This window comes from Marasmius oreades, chromosome 4, assembly GCF_018924745.1.
Source record: "Marasmius oreades isolate 03SP1 chromosome 4, whole genome shotgun sequence".
In the NCBI taxonomy this organism is placed as follows: domain Eukaryota; kingdom Fungi; phylum Basidiomycota; class Agaricomycetes; order Agaricales; family Marasmiaceae; genus Marasmius; species Marasmius oreades.
The window spans coordinates 45660-68704 of record NC_057326.1 but is presented as its reverse complement, the minus strand read 5'-3'; the positions used below and the strand labels follow the sequence as shown (position 1 = coordinate 68704).

The following is a 23045-nucleotide window of genomic DNA, read 5'->3' as shown; positions in this document are numbered from 1 at the left end:
AAGTATCATTCTATCCCTGCCCTCCCACCACATCGCTTCCTCAGCTTTGATTTTACTCCGGCACTACCGTGAGCCTTTTTTGCAGATACAGTATGCGTTTAATGTTTCAGGGTATCTAAGGTTGAAGGATAGCATAGATTCAGAAAAAACGTATCCTGCCTGACCGAATAGTAATGCGACCAGATTATAACGCATACGGTATCCGAATTACGGTAATGCGTACCTCTGATTTCGTTCGTTTCCGACCGAATCCTAATCGTACCCTCCCCCGTAATGCGTACGGCTGGCTAGGCCAAATATCTCTTCGTGATTACTTGTAGGGCATGTGAATGAGCGCATAGGATAGATGATAGTCAATGAAGGCAGCGGTGCTAGGGAAATAAAAGAGGTCAGAGATAAACAAGAGATAAAGTCGTATATGAAAATACTAAAAAGGAAGTATGTGCATGCCGAGTAGATACCGAGATTCTTGAGCCCCCGGAATGATATCTGTGGGCTACGCGGGCGCAGAGCGGAATGATGCAAGTCATGGTTAAATCCGAAGGAGTAAAGCGTGACGAGTGGTCGTCAACGTGACACTCCTTATTTCCTTCTGCCCACTATCTCGCTCTCGCTTCGGCTTGAAAAGCTTGACGTTTGACAAACCAAGGCTTTCGATATCTATGGTACGTCGCTTTCGACCCACTTAGTTTCACCCAGATGACTGATCCATTTCTAGGGTAGTCGCTGCTTTGTGTGGGGTTTGGTTACGTCGATGAGACTCCCAGGAATTGCGCTAGCCGCAGGGTTGCGACATATAGGATAGGCTACGAATACTTGCAGTATTAGTAAGTTTTTTCCATGCTGGATTAGGTTATCGCGGAAATATTCACGACAGGCAACACTCTGGTCAGGGAGTATCTTTTCAGCACGAACCTGTCTAGGGTTCTGTGGGCGCTTCGCAAACTTTTGTCTTCAAGGTTTCTCGCTGGATTCCCATATTTGACATCGAAAGAGAGCCTGCTTCCAGGTGCGTGGCTATCAATCCCACCCTCACCGATTCTATCCTTACCTTATGGTTTCTTAGCTTCCCAACGCATTGTAGCTAGGAAGAGAATACACCACGTCCCTTACTATCAATCTTTCTTCGCTATACCTTCAATTGCAGGTTTCTCGAGAATTGTTTTCTTTTTAACCAAAGTCACGTGATCTATTACACGAACACCGTGTTATTGTAAATACTACGTTGACTTCGGAAGGAGATGATTCGCTACCGGTTCCTGCCTTCCTGGATACTCTCGGTGTCTCTGTCGAGGCAAGTGATCAGTTAGATTCTTCAGCACATCCATGATACATCTTCAAATTTAGAGCATAGGTTTCGAGAGATACTTCGAAATATGCCCTCGCGGGGCTTCAGTTGAGCTCTGAAGGAAGAAAAGACATTTTTCTTGATCTGTAAATTACACACCATTGCCGATAGTATGAAGATCTAGCTAAAAACAATGACAGTGCGGGAAGCAGTTGGAGTCCGACATCAGAGGGTTTGAATCGATCGCCGTGCGCCGATGACCTTCGAACCAGGCTACCTTGCCTCGTCGTAGTCGGGCGGTACATCAACGTAATGTGGTTCTGGTATGTTTGCGGGTCTCCATCCACTATCTGCGTGCCTCACGGTGAATTGAGGTTCTGTAGAAAAGTTCATCTCCCGAATCCCTCGCTCATCTGGAGGTCCTGGAGATCCTAGACTTCTCGGTGTTTCGCTGAACACTGCGACCGCTGTCGGAGAATCCTCAATCTCGTGGGCCGCAGGTGGTGAGACTGGAGGATCAACGACAGGAACGGGAGTAGAGAGTGTTTGACCATGGTTGTCACGGTAGCCTGGTCGCGATAGCACAGGCCGAGCGAGCTCTCCTGATCGAAGATGGGTCACTCGTGGTGTTCCTGCAGCCTTGCGTGTGGCAGTTCCGGCCTCCATAGGACCCACGTCGTATGGTGTGATAGTATGCAGAACCGGACGATCTGAATACGTACTGAATGTGGAACCGCTACCGCTTTTGCGAAACTGTTTGAGTTTGCGCTGGATTTTGAGCCAAAATAGGAAAAGGATGAGACAGAGAAGAGCGATGCCTCCGACAACACCTCCCACAATTGGTGCAATGTCCGGGGCGTTATCATGACCATCATTGGCATGACTGGTGACCAGCACATCAGTAGCGTATAAATTGTCAGCAGAACCTGGATATCCTACCTTCGGTCCCCGTCACTCACGGTGTTTGGTGACGGAGAAGTGGCGTTGGAGGTTGACGGAGAAGCGGTGTTGGAGGTTGACAGAGAAGCGGCGTTGGAGGTTGAAGAGGTTGAAGTTGTAGGATCCGTTCCTGCAGTGACATTGAATGTGTTTGACTGACCAAGGAATACCAAAGAACCAAAGAAGGCCCTAAAAATGATACGTCCGGTGAGCATTGGCCAGGATCTAAACATGAAGTTGTCTTACTTGAGATCGATCAGTCCGTCCTGTTGTGTTCCGGGGGAGAAGTTGCCGTCATCATTCGTCGAGACATTTCTATGGGATGATTCAACAACTAGCTCTCCCAGTCATAAAACGATAACTGCTTCCTTACCCATAAGAACAGATGAAATGTGGTCTATTATCGAGTACCGAGTCAGGATTCTCGAGTCATTCCGTATTTCTGCATTCATCACTCACCCTATATTTTCTGGAGTCAAAATGAGGTTTCCCGATGTTTCAGTGTCATTAATCGGATTTCTGGCTGTAGCAAAGGTCTTGAAAAGCTTGGATATTGTGTCGATCCCCAATCCAGGATCATCCAGCCGAAGGGGACATTGAAAATCTTGTGGACGTACAACGAGATACGCCATAAACACCCCTGAGAGACTATGATGGAAGTCTGAGCTATTCCAATTCCACCGAAAGTCTGTGACATTGCCAACAAAGACAGGGGATGGTGGTAATGTGAAAGTAAACCCTACGCAGGACCGTGATAACGCAAGAAGATAAAGAAAGAGAGCCCTGTAAAACCAAACGGGAAGTTCAAAGTTCAAGAGAGGTAAGGCTAGGTAAGTTGGATAATAGGCGTACCTCAAGATGATATGCATACCGGCCTGGTGGAACGTAGGGTAGGGAGGAGAAGAAAGAATCGAATGCTTTCACTACGAAAGGGTGGTTATACCCCGCATTAACAGTGGCAGTGGGGAATCATCAAAAGTTCATGATACCGCAGATAGATCATCAAGACGGTAACAGCGTTTTCTGTAAAGCGCCATCAGCAAAAACTTGGCCACACTGCGACGCCGTTACCATGAGTAGTGGCCATTGCAACGCTATACCACGGGTAGTGAACGTCGTGATAGCCTTGTGATCATGTGATAGTCTTACAATGAGTATAAAATTTACCAAAACCCACCTCAACATCTGCCATGGGTTGTTAATAATTTTGAGAGTGTTGCAGTGGTAAGAGGTTAAAAATCAGTACTACTATTCTGTGTAGGGATAACAAGATTTTCGAGAACCACTTCCACACACCACTTACCATATCAGAAATTTGAATAGAGTATTCTAATGGTGCTCAGGATGTTAACCTGATTTTATCAGGATTTTAGGATAGCTGCAAGAAGCCTCGGAGACTGTCCGAGGGTGCAAAACGGTTCGTCACGTATCGTCACGTCCGGCAACACATCGGCCAGGAGCAAAGCTCGCGCTATGACCAAAGTTGGCTTGCGTCAGTTTTCTTTGGCATGGTTGCTGGTTTGATGGGGTGACGGCATATTCTTCGCCGCTCGCAACCATCATCGCATTGATGGTCAGCCCCACTGCCGTCTCGCTTACTGGTCGATTGGGGACCTTTGGGGACCACATTTCGCTCCACTGCCTCTAGAATCTTGTATTTATTGTCTACGTACCTGTTTACACTTCACTACATATCCAAAATTTTGATTTAAGTTCAGGAACGTACTGTTCCTGCCAGGAACTTCCTGGGCTGTCACACTCATATCACACCACAATCTGTACTGTATTTTGCCTCTCATTTCATATCCACTGTCTGGTGGTGGCTACAGTTATACATACAAGCTCATGTGTATTCTAAGAAGCCTACAAAAAATTGCTGAGCCCACAAAAAAACGGGAAGACCATGTTTTGACCCATTTTGCATATCCCCGTGCTTTGCACATCGAAACCCAGAATAGTACCAGTAATACCGGCATTTTGTTGTCATGTGGCAACTGTGTTGCGAGGAAAAAGCCGGAAAAAGCCGGACAAGTCAGGTGTGTTTGTTTGCTGATGCGCCTGTCCGGACGGGCTCAGGCATAGGTTGGCTTGATTTATCCGGATGGCTCAGGGATCCCAAAAATTTCCCCCATTCCTATCCGGATACTAGGGCTCAGCGCTCAGGCATCTGGCCCTATTGCCCAACCCTTACCTTACGGTTTCTTAGCTTCCCCACACATTGTAGCTAGGAATAGCAAGCAGAATAATAATACCTCATGTCTAGTGTTGTGCGGGCTCAGGCTCAGGCCCTAGGCCGGCCCGAGCCGAGCCCTAGATAGGGCTTGGTAGGGCTCAAGGCTCGGGCTTGACATTTGGAAAGCCCAAGCCTTAGGCCTGAGCCCGGGCTTTTAGTAAGAAAACTTCTTTTACGTTGTTTGCGGCACCGTCGCCACTTACCAAAAACTGTACAGTTTCAAAAGCTTAATTTTTTTTAAACCGGACGGTCGAACCCTTGCTCACCATGGCCGGTGCTACAAACCTTATTCCCAATCCAAAAGACATTGATGGCCTCGACCCCAACCTTATCCTCAACACTTCGCGCCAGCGGAAACCTACCACGCGGGCTGCTGCCACCATCATTCCTGACAAAACGGGCACTGTTCCCGAAAAAACCACGGGTTCCCACAAACGTTCTTCACCCGGGTCTGAATCTGAGGACTCAGTTTCAACTGACACTTCTCTGAGGCCTGTCTCGAAAAAGGCTAAAAGTTCAAGCTCAAGTTTAAGGCAAAGCCAAGTGCAAGTTGTAACCTCAGATGTTGGCGAAGACTCAGACGTCGTGATCATAGCACCAACGGGGTCAATATCAAAGGATGGTGGGTAGATTTCATCACCTCAGGTTGATCAGATGTAGTAATGACTTACACAGGTCTCCCCACAGCCTCAAGTGTTGCGACGGAAACGGATGTGTCACCAATCCCTGACAGAAAGGCGGACCCGACTGCAGATATCACCCACTTCTTCTCTGACTCCCTCGAACATGGAGGAAAATTGAAACGGAAATGCCTTGAATGCCAGTAAGTACTCTCTGCTTCAATAAACTTCACTTTGTCCAACTTAATGTATTGCATCCCACAGAAAAACAGGTGCAGAGGTTATCCTTGTCAATCATTCCAGTACACTTCGTAGGCATTTAGAGCACATTCCGGGTCATAAGGTCAGTTCATGTTTTGTATATCACCGTCATCTCAGCTAAAAGTTGTTTGTTAACAGGCTAGTTACCTCTCGTGGTGCAAGACAGCCAATTTCAAGAGCATGCTTCCGAAAGACTGCAAGGAGAAACGAGATGAGGAAAAGTCAATCACAAAGCAAACTACGCTCGATAACCAGGTCCAGCACATTGAAAAGAAGGATATCAAGGTCACAGTCCCATATACAGACGACAACTTTCTCCGAGTCTCCCTCAAATGGTTGATTGTGACGGATCAGGTGAATGTATCCTCTCACGATTATCAGTACTTTTCATTTATCAAATTTCTCCAGCCAATCAATGCCCTCGAGGAGGAGACGTTTCGCAATATGATTGCGGTGGCAGCCCGTGCACCTCACGGGAAAGTCAATATCCCTTCGCGGAAGATCACTCGTCAGGAGATCATGGAGATGCTTTGGGAATATCTTCGACAAACGAAGAAAGTGTTCTCGGTAGGTTGGTTATCATAAGTTTCTATGCAATCTAACCTCGGAACAGGCCTCCACCTGTACCGGCGCCATTTCACTCACCTGCGATGGATGGGATGCATCCAATATTGACTCATTCTTTGTTGTCACTGCACATTATGTTGACGAACAGCTACATGACAACGAGAACGAGCCGCCGGCTTGGACACTCAAGATGAAAATGATCGGGTTTATTCTTCTTAGCGGATCTCATACAGGCTTACGGTTGGGGAACACCCTGTACAAGGTGGCTGAACGGGTCGGAATTGAGAAGCGGGTGAGTCCTTTAAGTCATTCTTTCAATGTTATGGCATTGACCAGACTCTGTTACACACTAGATTGGATATGTTACTTGCGACAATGCCGCCGTTAATGACGTGATGATGGCCCAACTTGAACATCTGATTGGATCGTTCGAGTTCATATCTATTGAGCGGCGGATACGGTACGTCTAATCAGTTAATCAATCCACCCACTCAGTACAAAACTAAGCGCCTTCCATTGCAGATGTCTTGCACATGTTGTTAATCTCGCTGTGCAAGCATTCGTCAAGACCTACAGTACTTCAAAACACTATGACCCGAAGGATATACATGCCCATGAGCCGAAGGTCGACGACGTGGTCGGAAAGGTGCGTGCTATCACAGTCAAGGTACGTGGGTAGACCATGTTAATATTTCCGCTTTATTGACTCCCTGATTCCATAGGCACGTAAGTCTGGTCCTCGCAAGGAAAAATTTAGAAAAGTTCAGCTCGATCTCGGATATAAGAAACCACTCCAGATGGTACTGGATATGAAGGTTCGATGGTCTTCCACCTATTTCATGGTACTCCGAGCATATACTTTACGAGACGTGAGTAGATATTGCTTTAATCTACAAGTATGCTAACCAAGATTGTTATAGGCTGTCGACCAATTTCTGGTTGAAATAACGGTTACGGAACGAAATCGTGCAAAACGAGAGAAGCTTCAAGAACTCGCAATGTTGGATGCTGATTGGGCAAATATCAGGATCTTCTGCAAGTTACTCCAGGTGACTCGAAGATTTTTCAATTCCGTTCAAGCTAGTAATGTTGACGTGAAGTTCTCTCTAGATCGCTGACGATGCACAGCACAGCTTTTCGGCAGATACATATCCAACTCTACACAATGCTATTCCTGCATTGGAACGTTTGCATTCGCGATGGACTAAGAAAAAGGATGATGATCGCTACACTCAGTTTGCACCTGCTCTGGCGGCTGGGCTGGAGGTCATCGAGAACTACTACAATATGACGTCGGACTGCGGTGCATATGTTCTCGCTATGGGTAAGTCTCATTTTAAAGGCCTCATTTAGTTTTAATGTACTGACTCGGCGTTTGGACAGTTCTAAACCCCGAAACCAAGTTGACTTACTTTTCGCAGCACTGGAGTGAAGAGGAACAAGACAAGGCTGAAAGTTTCATCAAGGACTATGTACGTCGTACTGAATTTTATTACTGTACAAACTTTGACGGCTACCTCTTTAGTTCAAGTCTCGATACCTGAAGCTTAATCCATCTGGTATAAGCACTCGCCCTCAACAGAAGAAAGCCTCACATGGCCGTCAGCGCATTCGGATACCTGACAGTGACTCGGAGGATGATATGGAAACTACGGGTCCTGGAGTTGAGCAATATGAAGTAGAATTTAACTCGTATCTGAAGACGCCAACGGAGAATCTCGGCAGTAAGCAGGGGTTGGTTAATTGGTGGGGCGTAAGTATACTCTCAAACTGTTTTATTTTATACTCATCTATTCCTGTCGGACAGATACACGGAAGTCGGTTCGGTTCCACATGGATTGCCATAGCACGAGATCTCCTTCCCGTTATGGCATCATCAGTGTCTAGTGAGAGAGCGTTCTCCAGTGCTGGCATTACAATCACAAAGCGCCGTAACCGACTTAATGGCGACGTTGTTGAAGCTTTACAGGTCCTCAAGGTTGCCTTTCGGAACCCGGATAAGGGTTCAATCAAGGACACCGATATTTTCCAAGGAGTCATGCCGACTATGTCACTTGAGGAAGATGAGGAAGAGAAGGCTATGGTGGGAGAGGCAGAGACGTTGGAGGTTGAGCTACCCAAGTCAGCGGGGGATTCCCATTTATTGCTAGATTTGCATTCAGACTGTGAGGAGTCGGACATGTAGCTGTTTTGTACTTGAACAAATTTGTATAGTTGCAAGCCTGGGCCCAGGCCCAAGCCGAGGGCTTAGTCCCAATGAGGTTTCCCCGGACATTATCGGACGTTATCGGACGGTCTTTGACTTCGAGCGCATGTCCCGATAATGTCTGACAAAGCTCACTGAAGTCGGAAAAAATCCGATTGTTGGTCTGGTTAAGGATTCTACCAGGGATTATGGGATCTTATCTGATGTATATAGACTCGGTGTTTTGTAGAACATTTGTTCCGATAAAATATAATTGCGTCCGAATTATCGGACTCTGACGCTATTATACACGCAATTATACACTGATTGAATTGGATTCCAAATCCACGCCTATGCCTCCAACAACTTGGCAGCCTTTTCCCTGGGTCTAATTTTTGCATTCTATAAGGTAAGCAAGTTAGAAAACAATGCCAGTACAATGAATACGTTGCAGACGTACCTCCACATTTCTCTCTCGTGACAGTTGATGATACCGCTTTATTGAGGGTAACATCATGAGTAACGATGGTAGGCTCACAAAAGGCAGAAAACTTACCTGATAATCAGCTTTGTTCTCCTTCTCGAATGACGTCCAATGCTCCAAGAAGACTTCTTCAGACTTGCCTTCATTCCCCGGAAGTTGTTGCCAATCGGCAGCATAGAGCCATCTGCTTGCGCGTCAGACATACTCAGTGAGTGGAGTAAGAAATATGACTTACTTCGGGCAAACCAGGTCCGTTGGGATCTCGAATCCTAGCTTTTTGGGCACTGGGGTGGTCTTCTTGGGTTTCGCTTTAGACTTGGGCTTGGAATCCTTGACGGCGGCGGTAGCGACTCTGGTAAAAACAGAGAATGACGGTCAGCCAATACCGAACAATCAGCAACAGAAAACAGCACTTACAGGTCAATAGCCTCTATGAGCCGTTCTAGTTTGGGTTCCAGCACCGTACAATCCATACGACGCTCATACGCCAGGTGTCGGACTAGACCTACTAATCCGGGTAACCCATACTTCCCTCGAAAAACTAGATGCGTTCGGGTCTCTACCGCTCCATTAGGGATGAGATTGGTCAACAGAGTGTCGAAATGATTCCAGAGGTCGTCGGTGGGTATGCCCTCGGTCTTCTTATGTGCTTGGGTTACATAGTCTGCGTACACCGCTAACGGGTGGGACTTTGGAGCAGTCGGAATGGAGCTAGGGAGCGATTTGACTTTGCGAGTAAATTCTTCAATAAAAACGATAGGAGCTGGTGCCGTTTGTCGTGCAGGTAGTTCTGAAGTGATAGTCGTGTTAGGTTCCGTTGGTGAACCATCTGGAACTATGGTGTCGGCTACAGTGACAGCAGGTGGGGATGTAGGCGGCGTACTGCCACTGGACGTCGAGGATAAACCTGAGGCTTGAGATATTATGAACGCAGCTATCAAAATCTTCGTGAGTGAGGGAACAATGTAGAGTTCAATCAAATACCTTTCTTGGTCAGTTTATTCATGTCGATTGAGATGCGAAGACTAGAACAATTTTTTCAGTTTGAATGCTAGAGAAGGGATCATGTGACTTACGGAGAGGTAGACGTTGATGTAGCAATATTCTGAGAACCACATATCAGAATATAGTAGAAAGGCTGGATAAATACAAGACAAACGTACCTTTGATTGGATTTTTCCATTCGTGATCTAAGGTAGAACACATATCAAGATTTGACGGTAATGGATATCTGAAAAGGCGTACCTGTACTTCTTTAGCCTTTCCTTTTTGCAAATGATTATCGGTCTGTAAACTGTGTATTAGCTCATAGCACCGTTAGCTGAAAAAGAAAGACACACGCCTTATCAACTTTCGCTCTCTTCGCAATTGGCAATTCGGCCTTGGAGGCACCACTATCGCTATCGGAGATGACAACTCTGGCAACTGGGTTTTTGTTTTTCGTGCGTGCTTTTCTCTTTGCTGGCACGTCCTTGTCAGATTGAGAGCTGTTGTCGTCCTTTGTTGACCCTTCATCCTGCCGTCTCCTCCACGAGGCAAAATTTTTCTTCAAAACCTCTATCGTCTTCCAGCTGTTTTCACACAGCATCAACCAATCGTTACGGCTCTCCATATGCTGAACAAGATTGTCAAGTTGCTCGTGGCCAATGTGCGAGAAGTTTTTTGGGAGCTTGGTGCGGTCCTGACTATTCCAATACTGTCGAAAGTTTGTATAGCATTGTTTCTTCTGTTGCCTTGAGATAAGTTGTCCGTCGGCGGCTTGCATCCAGGCAAAAACGAGTTCGCCGTCATTGTTCGGTAAGCGCTTGAATGCATCGGAGTCGGCTCGAGGGCAGTTCCACCAATTGACCTTGCAACCCAGTGGCTTGGTTCGGTTTCTGCTGTTGATGGTTAGTTCAGGTGTTGTAGACAACTCTGATGGTGGTGCATTTGAGTTGTCGGAGGGCTGCGAGTTGAGAACGGAAATTAGTGTTTTCCTTAGAGTCGATGAATTAGTAAACTGTTTTTAGTAGAGTATGTATCAATAACGTACTGTAGTTGATCGATCTTTCCATGTAGCTCACAATTCTCCATCTCTAAGTGATTTCTCTCCCGTTCGAGCTCAACAAATGGCTTGTTTCCTGTCGTACGGAGGACATCTGCAGTGAGTATTTTGACTTGCGCAGATAGCGTTGGATTATTGGACATATATGCAGCATTTGTTAAGCAAAGAAGGGTCTGCATATTATACTGATTATATTAGTAAGAGTCAGAGAAACAAGAGGTGTATAGTGTACAGCTTACCTGGTGATAATTCGGCATATCAGACCTGTTCATAAAAGTTGGCATCTGGCTCCCACTATTCGGAGTCTGATTGAACCAATGAGTATCAATTATTCGTGACTATAGATGACAACTTACCGGTGGATTAGGTTCATTAAGATCTTGAAAATTAAACTGTGTTTGGTTGAGGTAAGTAGGCCGCTGGCTACGATTATTGAGTACCTAGTTTTAAATCAGCATCAGTTTTGAACAAGATTGATAAGAAAGCCTACGTTGTAATGATTAGAGTCATCCTCATTTGAGTTGAGTAAGTTCTGAAGCAGTCCTGTCAGAGATATGTAAGTTTAGCAGCTATCGTGCCAGAATAAACAATTATAAAATGAGAAAAAAATAGGTTTGATACCGTTCATATCTTGTTCTTGAGTCATAATGCAAATAGGAATACACGATTAAATAGAGTAAAGAGAGTGAGGGGGAGCTTTGATTAAAGGACAGTGAGAAACGATGATGGTGGATGGAAATCAACAAAGGGACACGCGTTCCGCGACGCGTTGTGCAGATTATGTGGCTGTGCAAATTGTACCAGTACAATTTGTACTTGCGCCCCATTTGAGAAATTTGTTAATTAATCAAGAAGAACCAATATTGAATCACACAAAAAATTCAGGTAGACTCTACTGATATATCTCTAATATAATCTCAAGTTTCCTCCCTTAGAAGTGAAAGCCTCGATTTCTACAAAATCTTTAATTAAAATCTTTTGTTGAATTTAAATTTCCTCCTCGTCATCTTCGGCATGGACAACGACATTAGAATACAATTTTTCGAGTACAAAGTATTGGTCTGCCTCTTCCTTATTGTCCCATGCCAAACCTGGTTGTTGGAAGGGAATCATACCAACAACTTCAATGATCCATTTTGCATCAATAATCGTGACGCTATCTCCCTCCGAGCACACCTTGAGAGTTTTGAAAGATTTCTGAAGGATTTCGGCATTTGGAGGTGAGAATGTGGTGATGACTGCAAGGGTAAATCGGGTATTCTCCTTAATAACATTGAAATAGTAGAGTACTTCCGCATAACGAATTTGTCCAACCAGAGAAATCTATTCATTGAATAAAAACATAAGTAATTTTACATGAAATAGCACCGTGGACCAAGGATGAACTTACCTTTACATTCCGTGCTCTGCGTACCTTGTCCACCTCTCGTTTTTCCTCCTGCCAACGGGACCGAGCAATCTGACCATTGGGAAGACGCAGTCGTGCAAAGCGGTTCACCTTAAAACAATCAATTAGAGAACGTACCGTGGATTTCTGCCTGCTTCTCCTGTTCTCAAGGTCTTCTAATCTCACTCCTTTCTCCAGTTCTCTCTGTTCTTTATGGCTATGATACGTAGTTTTCGAAACAACCTTTCCATCGGGAGGTGCTCGACAAAATCTCCAACAGGTGCACTTGTAGGAGCTGCGACTACGTTTGATTTTTCTAGCGCGAGTGGACTTGGGCATGCTGAAGGGAGTTGGTAAAATCACAAATTTGAATATTTGAATATTTGGTTAAAATCGGTTTATTGGCTGAACTACTAGGACAACGAGAGGGACGGTAGATGAGAGGGAAGAGAATGGCGCGACAAGAAGACGCGTTGTCGTCATATGTCCGGTTTTTCCTAAATAGGTCTGATTTCGCGTGGTTCAGTCCGAAAACGTCCGATGACGCCCACGGACATCTCACTGGGGCTTAGTGCCCGGAGCTTGGGCTTAGGGCTCGGGCTTGAAAATTTCCAGGCCCAAGCCCTCCGAAGCCGAGCCCAAGCCCGGGCTTCAGGCCAAGCCCGAGCCCGCACAACACTACTCACGTCCTCTACGATCAATCTTTCTTCCCTATGCCTTCAATCACAGGTTTCTCGACCGTCGTTCTTCTTTTTCAACCAACATCAGGCAAGTGATCAGTTAGATTCTTAATTTCTTACCGCCTAAGCAATCCACTTACCAATGATTCAGCACATTTCAAATTTGGGCATAGATTTCGAGAGATACTTTGAAATATGCCCTCGCAGGGCTTCAGGAGCTCTGAAGGAAGAAAACACACTTTTTTTGACCTGTAAATAACACATCACTGCCAATAGTATGGAGATCTAGTACGACGGAATTTGCACGAAAGCTAAAACAATGACAAAGCGGGAAGTAACTGGGAGACCGACATCAGAGGGTTTTAATCGATCACCGTGAGCCGATGACCTTCGAACCAGGCTACCTTGCCTCGTCGTAGTCGGGGGGCACATCAACGTAGCTTGGTCCTGGTATATTTGCGGGTCTCCATCCACTATCTGCGTGCCTCACGGTGAACTGAGGTCTAGATTCGTTCGTCTCCCGGATACCTCGCCCACCTGGAGGTCCCAGACTTCTCAGTGTTTCGCTGAGCGCTGCAACCGCTGTCGGAGAATTCTCAATCTCATGGGCCACAGGTGGTGAGACTGTGGGATCAACGATAGGAGCGGGAGTAGAGAGAGCTTGATCATGGTCGTCACGACGGTAGCGTGGTAACAATGACACAGGCGAGGCGAGGTCCCCTGGTCGAAGATGGGTCGTTCGTGGTGTTCCTACATAGGACCCGCGTCATAAGGTGTGATAGTATGCGGAACTGGACAATCTGAATACTTACCAAATGTGGAACCGCTACCTCCTTTGTGAAACTGTTTGAGTTTGCGCTGGATTTTGAGCCAAAATAGGAAAAGGACGAGACAGAGAAGAGCGATGCCTCCGACGACACCTCCCACAATTGGTGCAATGTCCGGGGCATTATCATGACCATCATTGGCATGACTGGTGACCAGCACGTCAGTAGCGTATAAATTGTCAGCAGAACCTGGATATTCTACCTTCGGTCCCCGTCATTCACGGTGTTTGGTGACGGAGAAGCGGCGTTGGAGGTTGAAGAGGTTGAAGTTGTAGGATCCGTTCCTGCAGTGACATTGAATGTGCTTGACTGATCAAGGAATACCAAAGAACTAAGGAAGGCCCTAAAATGATACGTCCGGTGAGCATTGGCCAGGATCTAAACTTGGAGTGAAGTTGTCTTACTCGAGCTTCGATGGATCGATCGATCCGTCCTGTTGTGTTCCGGGGGAGAAGTTGCCGTCATCTTTCGTCGAGACATCTCTATGGGATGATTCAACAACCAGCTCTCCCAGTCATAAACCGATAACTGCTTCCTTACCCATAAGTACAGATCAGATGGGTTCTATTATCGATTACCGAGTCAGGATCTTGAACCATTGGGTATTTCTGCATTCACCACTCACCCTATATCTCCTGGAGTAAAAAGGAGGTTTCCCGATGTTTCAGAGTCATTAGTCGGATTTCTGGCTGTAGCAAAGCTCTCGAAAAGCTTCAACATTGTGTCGATCCCCACCCCAGGATTATCCAGCCGAAGGGGACATTCAAAATTGAAATTGTTTGGAAGTAGAACGAGATACGCCACAAAGATCCCTGAAATACTTTGATGGAAGTCTGAGGTATTCCAATTCCACTGAAAGTTTGTGACATCGCCAGCAAAGACCGGAGGTGGTGGCAACGTCAAAGTAAACCCTACGCAGGACCATGATAGCGCAACAAGATAAAGAAAGAAAGTCCTATAAAACCAAACGAGAAGTTCAAAGTTCATGAGAGGCAAGACTAGGTTTGGATAATAATAATAAGCGTACCTCAAGGTAATATGCATACCACCTGCTGGGGAGTAGGGTAGGGAGGAGAAGAAAGAATTGAATGATTTCACTACGAAAGGGTGGTTATACCCAGGATTAACAGTGGCAGTGGGGAATCATCAAAGTTCATGATACCCTAGATAGAACATCAAGACGGTAACGGCGTTTTCTGTAAAACGCTCTTGCTATTCGCGAATCGTTACACGCCATTAACGAGAGGAAAGTTTCAAATGATGCACTATTATGGACAGGCGGTTGGAATGAAAAGACCGTCTCTTTGTCCTATAACGTGAATAACGAATGAAGGGAAAGGGAAAAGATCGGTTGAAACGAGATGTGGCGGTTCGTAGAAACATTTCCACCGCTTCTCGAAGTTCTGATGTTACTGTCGATGCTACCGTAACTCGCCTTGGCATGATACGCTTAGTAGGCCAATAGTAGGGGGCCAGCCCAAACAATCTTCCATGATGCGCACATTCCCTGTCGCAGCCCACTGCAGCCTCCGCGTCTCCATAATCGTGTCTGTCGATGCCAATGAGGTCAGGATTTAGTCTGGCGAATACCACTGAGGCCCACCTAGTTCATCATCAGGGAGGAAGTGATCAAGCTTGAAGCCTGATGTAAACGGATTTTGATCTGAACATTCCCAACCTGTTCCCCTCTCGTCAATACAACCGCTAGTAACCGGTAAACCCTCCCCTTGCGCTCCCTCTCCGTCATGAGTTCTTGCTTCCTGTATCCAGTTTTACTTTCTCCTTGCCCACGTCCAACTTGGCTCTTCGTGATCGAGTGGAGGGTATTTGAATAAGCAAACAGAATCGAGTCAGGGCGGTGCTAGAGGAAGAGTAGAGGTCAGAAATGAAGTCGAATATGGACACACTAAAGCCATAGGCAAAAGGAAACGACTGGGAGGATCATAGGATGCAGATGGCAAGGGCAAGGTTTCCCCTAATCAACGACATAAAAGGAAAGAACTTACTGCGTACATATTACAACGATTTGCAATTCTCCGTCAATTACTCCCAAAAGTTCTTCCACATCATCGCCCTCAGAGTGACCGTCCTTGTCCCAAAAGTATGGTCAGCATCCAAGGAATAGATACGTCAACATAACGAGACACCGAAGCAAGAACCTTCAGCGGTAGCCTTGGAGATCCTGGAAAAGGTTCAGCCCACGAACCGCCGGTTCATTGCAACGTTGCGAGAGCACAATTGGAAGGTTTAGGCCGAAACTCGAGCCTGCTGAAAGGAAGGTCTCAGTATAATAGATCGAAACGGGGTAGAAGGGTTACCCACTGACGCAAGGGCTCAAGCCAAATGCAAGGAAACTATCCACAAGTAACTCCTTCACGCGGTTTGCTTCTCTCTTCTCTTGTCGTCCTTCATCCCAGCGTGTCTACATCGGCATTGGTAGAAGTACCATAAACGCTACAACGCTGCATTTGCGCTGCATGGCGGTGCTGATGGCGTGGATAAGGGAAGAAACAGATGAACCATAATCTTTCTAAGTTCTACGAATATGTTTCCAATATGGCAGCGTAATGGGGTGGATGATGATCGATGATCAGCAATATGGTCAAATGCGGAGGTGTGAAGTGTGACGTCGTGACATTTCCGTTCTTCTTCTTACGGCCACCATCTCCGGTTCGCTTCGAGCTCCACGTTTGCCAAGTCAACTTATTCTCGATATCTATGGTACGCTATTTTCGATTCACGTAGTTCCACCCCGGACCATTGATAGATTCAACTTTCCGAGAAGGTAGTCGCGTCACGACGTGGGATCGATAGGCAATACTCCGGTCTGGGAACATCCTTTCAGCTGTGTTGGGTTCTACGGGGCGCCTCGCAAAAGTCTCGTCTTGAATTTTTCTCGCTGGATCCCCAATTTTGACAACGGAAGAGAGCCTGTTTCCAGGTGCGTGGCTATCAATCCGACCTCACCAATTCTATTCTCACCTTACGCTTTCCTAGATTCTCGTCGCATTATAGCTAGGAAGAGCAAGCAACATACGAATATGTTCGTAAACTTCTCTACAATCTTTCTTCCCTATCCTTTCAGTCGCAGGTTTTTCGAGTAACGAGATTTCTTTTTTTCAACCAATGGTCACGTGATATACCATTCGCCACGAACATTCTGCTCTTGCAGATACTATGTTCCGTCGACCGTCGACGAGTTGATGTTTTCGGGAGAAGATGATTAGCTAGCTACTCTTGCCCTTCGTTATCAGGTATTGATAACCTCGCTATTGATGCACGGGCTGATCGTTGCGTTTATCAAGGCAATGCCATTTTGCCGGGCACTCTTTCATATATACATTTCATGGCTTGAGGTGCGTCCGTTCGGATTCTGTTTGTTGGATTGCTCCCTCATCGTTTCTTAGCTCCAACGATTTTGGGTAGGGGATTGCGATGGACCGTTGCCGCCTTTGATTCTTACACGATCTAAATCAATATGTTTTGCGAGCGCTCGTTCAACGTTCGTTCGGCGTATCTCTACATGTTTTTGAGTGATGCTGATTACAACTTTCTATGAACAGCTAAAACATCGTGACCGGGTGCTAACGGACTTTTCTTTTTTTGTTTCTGTTCTCGGTCCTGCTGCACGACGATCTCCATACGCACTCCGTACAAGAAATCTTGCATGGTTCATAGTATGCTTAGGAGAGCTCGTCAAGAATGGAGGTACCATTCTTCATGGGACTACGGTTTAGATTTCGTTGACTTTTCCGGCTGTCGAAGTTTAAGCGAGGGTTATTCTTGACGGTAACGAGGGAAGTAACGATTTTTAGACCATGTTTTGATTGCGATACGAGATACGAATACATGAATAAGTTTATGTTCTGATTGCTTGATCTACTATTACATCTCGTCGGCGAAAGAGGCTGTGTTCTACTCTCCTTCCCGTAGTATAGTTCCACCCTTTTGCCATAATCCAACCGGACGAATGTGTAGGTTATGTTGCTTGATCGTAATTTGGGGGGACGTCAACATAATTTGATCCTGGTAGTAGACTTGCGGGTCTCCAACCACTATCTGCGTGCATCACAAGATACTGAGGCTCTGTAGGAGCGTCCATCTCCTCGGGGCTTCGTTCACCCGGACTGGCATGTGCTTCGTGATCATCGGGCACTGGATTCGCCGCCACGGGATTCACCATTCCTGGGGATGGAGGTAAAAGACCGGGAGGGACTACAGGAGGAGAAAAAGAGTTTCCGTGGTGGTGGGCTGCTATCACTTGCCGGACTTTCTCCTCTGGCTGACGACGACGAATCCAGCGTGGCGGATGAGCGCTAGCACCCATGCGTAGTTGCCCTTTACGTGTGGACACACGTGTATTTCCGACCTCTATATCACTTAAATCGTAAGGCGTAATAGCACTCCGATCTCGCCGATTTCTGAAACAGAATAGGAATCCAATAAGGGAAACAAGAGTCGTCCCTCCCAAGATCCCCCCAACCAGTGGGGCAATTAGGGTTGTTGCATGGTTCTGAGGACTTCTGAACTACATTTGAGTAGTCTTTAGCTGACGGTAACAACAGACCAACCTTCCGTTCTGAGTGCCGGAGCCGCCTGGGCTCCCACCATCCGTCGATGTAGATTGAGATACAGAAGAGGTGTGGCTCGTTCCAGTGCTCTGGGAAACATTGAACGTGTCTGACTGACCAAAATATAGTACAGAATCAAGAGATTCGAGGATCGTGTCGAGGCTAAAGCTATACAATTACCACTGACAGCCTGTACATGAGTGGAAGGTATCTCACCTGACGTTGCCATCTCGACTTGCTTCATACTCCTTACGGATCTTCGCCGGGACGTTTCTAGCATACAGTTTGGTGTTTTAAGAATCTTTCGCCTATCACAGATATACAGCCGCCCTTACCCGTACGAGCAGATGAAGTGAGGCCTATAACAAAGAAGCCGAGTCAGAATCGTTACCGGATCATTCAAGCATTTCCTCTTCTCACCCTGTGTTGCTCAAGGATAGAAAAAAGTTTCCTGTACTGCCGTCTGGATAGGAACGGTGTGTGGCTATAGCGAAGTTTTCCATGACTTTAGACAGCCCTGCTGCCACCCCAGGATCTGTTGGCCGACGAGGACATTCGAAACCCTCGGCGGAATAAGCCAGCATTGCAACGAACGCGTTTGTATCGCTTTTGAACGCGTCTTCATTGGTCACTTGCCACTGGAATGCTTGAAAATCCCCAACGTGGACCTGGTTTGGTATCCCAATGCTGAACCCTGAGCAGAACAATCCCATAGGGAAAATAAAGCAAGCTCTAGGACGAACGGTAAACTTGGTTCACGAAAAGTAAGCAACAAGCTGACCCTAGGATAACTCGCATGACGGGCCGCGGGATTCAACCAAGATCCAAGCCCAAGGGGAGAGAAGAAATGAATTGATGTGTATGATACTTGCTTATAAGTTATACCCGTCGTGCGTTGCTTATGGTGGGCATCATCGTCGTCTGATGCTATGAGATTCATCACGCGAATCTGGTTCGATGGCCAAAGAGGCGTCAAAATCAAGCACTATTGGGATTTGTATTCACCGCACACACCTGATAAGCAAAAAACCGTCGTTACGGACTCCAGGAAAAAGAATATGAGGAATGTTATGATGATAGCCCGTCACCGGTCACCGCTCGGCCTCTCCTGAACGAAGGCCACGGCAATGGAAGAAGGTTCAAGGAATGGCTGTCCTATATCATCCATCAACCCTTCTGGGTGATTTTCCCATCGTACCGCTATTCTCACTGTAACCTTAACCTTCCATCTAAGACTTCAGATATTAAGGCAACAGTTTGTCTAATTTTGAGGCACCTTGTTCTCTAGTTTGGTTGGCGTCCCGAGCCTCGTAATGCTCTAATGTTGCCCCATGGCGAAGACGATGCCTTTGGAAGTGTCCTACTGTTCACGGTGACGTGAAAATATGGGTCGATGAGGTTGGATAAACGCTCCCATCAAGCAACCCTAAGATTGCAATAGCACCGGAAAAAAATCAAAAATAACCACCAAAAGAGCATCACAACCTGTTACCTGCATCGGAGATAATCGACGAAGCGAAGAACGATGCCAGTCGTCAAGGCAGCCAAAAGACAGCGGAAAGACAAAACGACGAAGATGGGTTGCGCTGATATGGACGACAGTCGTCGCGCACGACTTCCGAGACCGCTATCTCGCCTATAGACCTTCCAAGTGACCCTTGAGCTTGATTACAGAAAGCACTCTCCGCAAGTAGTGTTCTTCGTTGGCCTCCGAGGCCGCGACATATACCAATCTAAGATTTGCTTGACATCTGCATGACCTTTTTTTTTCGAGTTTATGGTAATTTAAAAAGTTAAATGGACGGGGGCCGAGCGGAACTCAGAGCAAGCCAGCACACGGAATAACGCAAGCGTGGTCGGATGTGAAGGAGTAGTGTGACTTGTTACAGATGTGACATTCTTGCCTTGTCTCCTGCCACTACTCGACGTTGATCTCAGTGTTCATGGTGGGCCACCTTTCTATTGAATTAATTACGGATGTACCATTTTCCAGGTTTCAGATTTGGGTCCGAGCTGCTCGAGCCTCGCAACCAGTTTGGTCCCATAACACCGCCAAATTATCCCAGCCGTGACGCGTATCTAAGGGACAGTAGCAGTAGATGTACCCAGCGTCGGATAAACGAATCTCTTCTTGGTATGCTTTTTCACGTTGGGTGTGCACGAATTATTCATGTACTCATTTGATAGGCATACATCGAATCAGGCAGAACCGTTTCAGCACGAAGAAATGTTGGTATATGGAGAGCGATCTCGGATAAACTTCCTCCTGTTTCTTGATGGACTATGGCTTCGAAAGAGATCTTACTTCGAGGTGCGTCGCCATTAATCTATGTTTCCTTAATCTCAATCTCCTTCGCTCTTATTCTTACCTTGCGCTTAGTCGGATTACCATGACCTGTGCACCAGCAATACTTCGAGGAAACACATTCTTAACCTTAAAACTCTCTCTGATACATTCCCACCCCATACCCTCGAAATAGCTCTTCCGAAGGATGAATTAACATCAATATAAAATAGATGAAGGCTTTTTCAACTTGAGGGTCACGTGACCGAATCGAACGCAACGCGAGCGTTCTGTAACGATGGACACTCACCGTGGATGTAACGTCGTTTGCGCTTGTCCAAGGATGCCATTAGGATTATTTTGTCAACCGGTCAGTAGGATTAGTCGTGTGCTGTCGTCAGGTAAGTTTATCCCTCCAGATCCGACCCTACCTAGTGAATTATTTCCTCATGTGTTCTATGTGTTATCATAGATCCAACCAAATTTTTCCTTCATCAATTTGGTCCACAAGAATCATCATGGGACATTTTCTGCACGCTCTTTTACCTCTGTATCGATGCTATGCACTCGTTGAATCCTTGAACCGTCTTTCGGCCCAGTTCTGTATGTTGCTACTACACTATTTAGATTTTTCCGACACCCACAACAACATCGGCGGGTGCAAGGCATTTGACATTTGGCTCTCTTGTTGTTTTCCATGGCGATCGGAACATTTGAGACCTATCCATTCCATTCCTTGTGCACTCCACAATTCTCAATGTACGTTGACTCCGACTTCTACTACCAGATATCTGTTGACCTCGCGTCTTCCGCTAGCACGCTCTTCCATCAATGTATTCGTGCGTTTTTTGACGTTATGGTTAGAAGCATACGTTGACATCGTTGAGAGGATGGGGACCTGTGTGGGAAACATGGAGCACGGCGCTGACCGACTGGGGTCAAAGTATCGATAGGTCATGATCGTTACAAGGTATTGAACAGACATTACATTGCGATAACGAATATCAGTTACTTTTATCTATCTGCTGCGCCGAATCGTCGTCAGATGCGAATGATGGGAGGATTAACAAATCAGCTACTCGAACTTACGCATCGTTACCTCACAGTAAAATTTGTGGGCAAGAGGCACCTAGTTGAAGCCCCCAGACTTTCCATCCTGAGTACATCAGTGGTTATATTGCAACTAGGGGGTACATCAACGTAACTTGGCCTTGGTGTACTTGCAGGCCTCCATCCGCTATCTACATGCATCCCCATGTACCGAGGCTCTGAGTCCGTAGGAGCTTTTGTCTCTCTAGGGCTTTGCTCATTTCAAGCGGCTGGTGCTTCATTTGGTACTGGGTCTGCTGTCGTAGGATTCTCCATCCCTTGTGATGAAATCGGTCAGACCGGAGGTTCGATGTGGGAGCTGTTTGACCACCGCGGTAATCAGGTTGTAGGTGCACTCACCGGGCTTTTCTCGTGGCTGCTGACGCAGAATCCACGCTCGTGCCAAACGAGGAGGGATTCGCGATTTTTTCCACGTTGTCCAGCCTGGACCCTTGCAGTTTCGACCGCTGTGAAATCGTAGGGCATGATCACTCGCGCACGGAATAGGAACATAAGAAGGACCAGAGAATCAAGAGCTGTTCCTCACACAACTCCACCAAAAATTTGGGCAATTGGGACTGTGGAATGGTTCCGAGTAATGCTGAAACATGTTCAGTGTATTATAACAGACTAAATAGTATCTTACACACACCTTCCGTTCTGGCTGCGACTACTTGGACCTCGATGGATTGAGGTAAGACCCGGAGGTGGAGAAGCCTGGATTGATGTGGTAGAAGGAAAAGAAATTGATGTGGTCGAAGAGATTGCATAATAGAAGGGATCGATGGGGTAAAAGAGGTAAAGAAGTTGTGCACTATGGGTACTGTCGGAATCCTGCTCCATCCAAATACACCTATTCGTTGCCCAATTCACCTATGCTCACAACAAACGACGACGGAAAAGAGTGCCTTTCAACGTGCAAACGGCCAACGAATTGCACGCCTCTGGGTTTTATAGCGAATTGATGGTGGTTGAAAGAACACGTAAGTCTCCTCCACAGCAAAAGATGATTTGCCAAGCGTCAGCGTTATTGGTGTTAATCATTGGTGACTGTAGTCGAGTTAACGGGCCCAAAGGAATAAGTAGACGGATAGACACGAAGCAATGGTTCTTACATCCCTTCAAACCGTTTTTTGTAGGCCTCATACTAAGATCTCAGTCAATAAAATTATAGAAGACTAGAGGGCCATACCGCGGTGTGCAACGGGGAATTGAAAGTCGGGCTTTGATGACGATTGTTAGCGGTCAAGCTAGATCTTATCAAATCTTACTATTCTGGGTAGGGATATGCAACACGTCTGAGATCCATTTACACACACCACATACCGTCTTAAAAATTTGACCGGAACAGTTTATTAGTGCTCAAATTGTTAACCTGAATTTAGCTGAATTTTAGGAGACTTGTACGAAGTCTCGGAGAGTGTCCGAGGGTGGAACGAGAAGTGCAAAACTTTTTGTCACGTATCGTCACGTCCGGCAAGACATCGGCAAGACATTCTGCACAGCCAAGCCTCGCCGTCGCCTACCGGTCGATTGGGGACTTTTGGGACTCGTTTTGCTTATTTTACACTACCTTTCACTCCCCC

General features: G+C 46.4%; 7 protein-coding genes across 7 annotated transcripts; 1 reads left to right on the top strand and 6 right to left on the bottom strand.

The window, feature by feature from the left end:
- Positions 1-1561: 1561 nt before the first annotated feature.
- On the bottom strand, positions 1562-3096 carry E1B28_006876 (uncharacterized protein; the record flags this gene model as incomplete). The annotated part of the gene is made up of 6 exons (XM_043151577.1): positions 1562-2171; positions 2228-2416; positions 2474-2542; positions 2601-2624; positions 2687-3010; positions 3080-3096. The coding sequence occupies 6 exons, from the start codon at positions 3094-3096 to the stop codon at positions 1562-1564; spliced, it is 1233 nt and encodes a 410-aa protein (XP_043009657.1).
- Positions 3097-8444: 5348 nt separating this feature from the next.
- On the bottom strand, positions 8445-11267 carry E1B28_006875 (uncharacterized protein; the record flags this gene model as incomplete). Its single annotated transcript, XM_043151576.1, has 15 exons — positions 8445-8495; positions 8554-8589; positions 8650-8761; positions 8813-8929; positions 8995-9511; positions 9562-9602; positions 9654-9682; positions 9741-9767; positions 9823-9864; positions 9914-10553; positions 10610-10806; positions 10861-10926; positions 10978-11061; positions 11112-11164; positions 11243-11267. The coding sequence occupies 15 exons, from the start codon at positions 11265-11267 to the stop codon at positions 8445-8447; spliced, it is 2037 nt and encodes a 678-aa protein (XP_043009656.1).
- Positions 11268-11608: 341 nt separating this feature from the next.
- Positions 11609-12347, bottom strand: E1B28_006874 (uncharacterized protein; the record flags this gene model as incomplete). The annotated part of the gene is made up of 3 exons (XM_043151575.1): positions 11609-11944; positions 12012-12080; positions 12147-12347. 3 exons carry the CDS (start codon positions 12345-12347, stop codon positions 11609-11611), a joined length of 606 nt encoding a protein of 201 aa, XP_043009655.1.
- A 741-nt stretch (positions 12348-13088) lies between these two features.
- E1B28_006873 (uncharacterized protein) lies at positions 13089-14502 on the bottom strand (the record flags this gene model as incomplete). The annotated part of the gene is made up of 6 exons (XM_043151574.1): positions 13089-13438; positions 13501-13661; positions 13718-13858; positions 13920-13997; positions 14056-14079; positions 14141-14502. 6 exons carry the CDS (start codon positions 14500-14502, stop codon positions 13089-13091), a joined length of 1116 nt encoding a protein of 371 aa, XP_043009654.1.
- A 142-nt stretch (positions 14503-14644) lies between these two features.
- Positions 14645-16134, bottom strand: E1B28_006872 (uncharacterized protein). Its single transcript, XM_043151573.1, has 4 exons — positions 15838-16134; positions 15522-15783; positions 15119-15376; positions 14645-15064 (listed from the first exon to the last, which is right to left on the bottom strand). The coding sequence occupies exons 2-3, from the start codon at positions 15528-15530 to the stop codon at positions 15119-15121; spliced, it is 267 nt and encodes an 88-aa protein (XP_043009653.1). The 5' UTR covers positions 15531-15783; positions 15838-16134; the 3' UTR covers positions 14645-15064.
- Positions 16135-17494: 1360 nt separating this feature from the next.
- On the bottom strand, positions 17495-18799 carry E1B28_006871 (uncharacterized protein; the record flags this gene model as incomplete). Its single annotated transcript, XM_043151572.1, has 5 exons — positions 17495-18038; positions 18087-18248; positions 18303-18359; positions 18422-18445; positions 18507-18799. 5 exons carry the CDS (start codon positions 18797-18799, stop codon positions 17495-17497), a joined length of 1080 nt encoding a protein of 359 aa, XP_043009652.1.
- A 1189-nt stretch (positions 18800-19988) lies between these two features.
- Positions 19989-21129, top strand: E1B28_006870 (uncharacterized protein). Its single transcript, XM_043151571.1, has 5 exons — positions 19989-20032; positions 20080-20220; positions 20274-20397; positions 20467-20771; positions 20843-21129. The coding sequence occupies exons 2-4, from the start codon at positions 20186-20188 to the stop codon at positions 20596-20598; spliced, it is 291 nt and encodes a 96-aa protein (XP_043009651.1). The 5' UTR covers positions 19989-20032; positions 20080-20185; the 3' UTR covers positions 20599-20771; positions 20843-21129.
- Positions 21130-23045: the final 1916 nt, after the last annotated feature.

Excerpts from the sequence above, each read along its gene's own strand:
- E1B28_006870 (XM_043151571.1), top strand. The coding sequence starts at position 20,186 with ATGTACCCAGCGTCGGATAAACGAATCTCTTCTTG. Across the intron at positions 20,221-20,273 it reads GATAAACGAATCTCTTCTTG|GCATACATCGAATCAGGCAG; the intron begins GTATGCTTTTTC and ends CTCATTTGATAG. Across the intron at positions 20,398-20,466 it reads GAAAGAGATCTTACTTCGAG|TCGGATTACCATGACCTGTG; the intron begins GTGCGTCGCCAT and ends CCTTGCGCTTAG.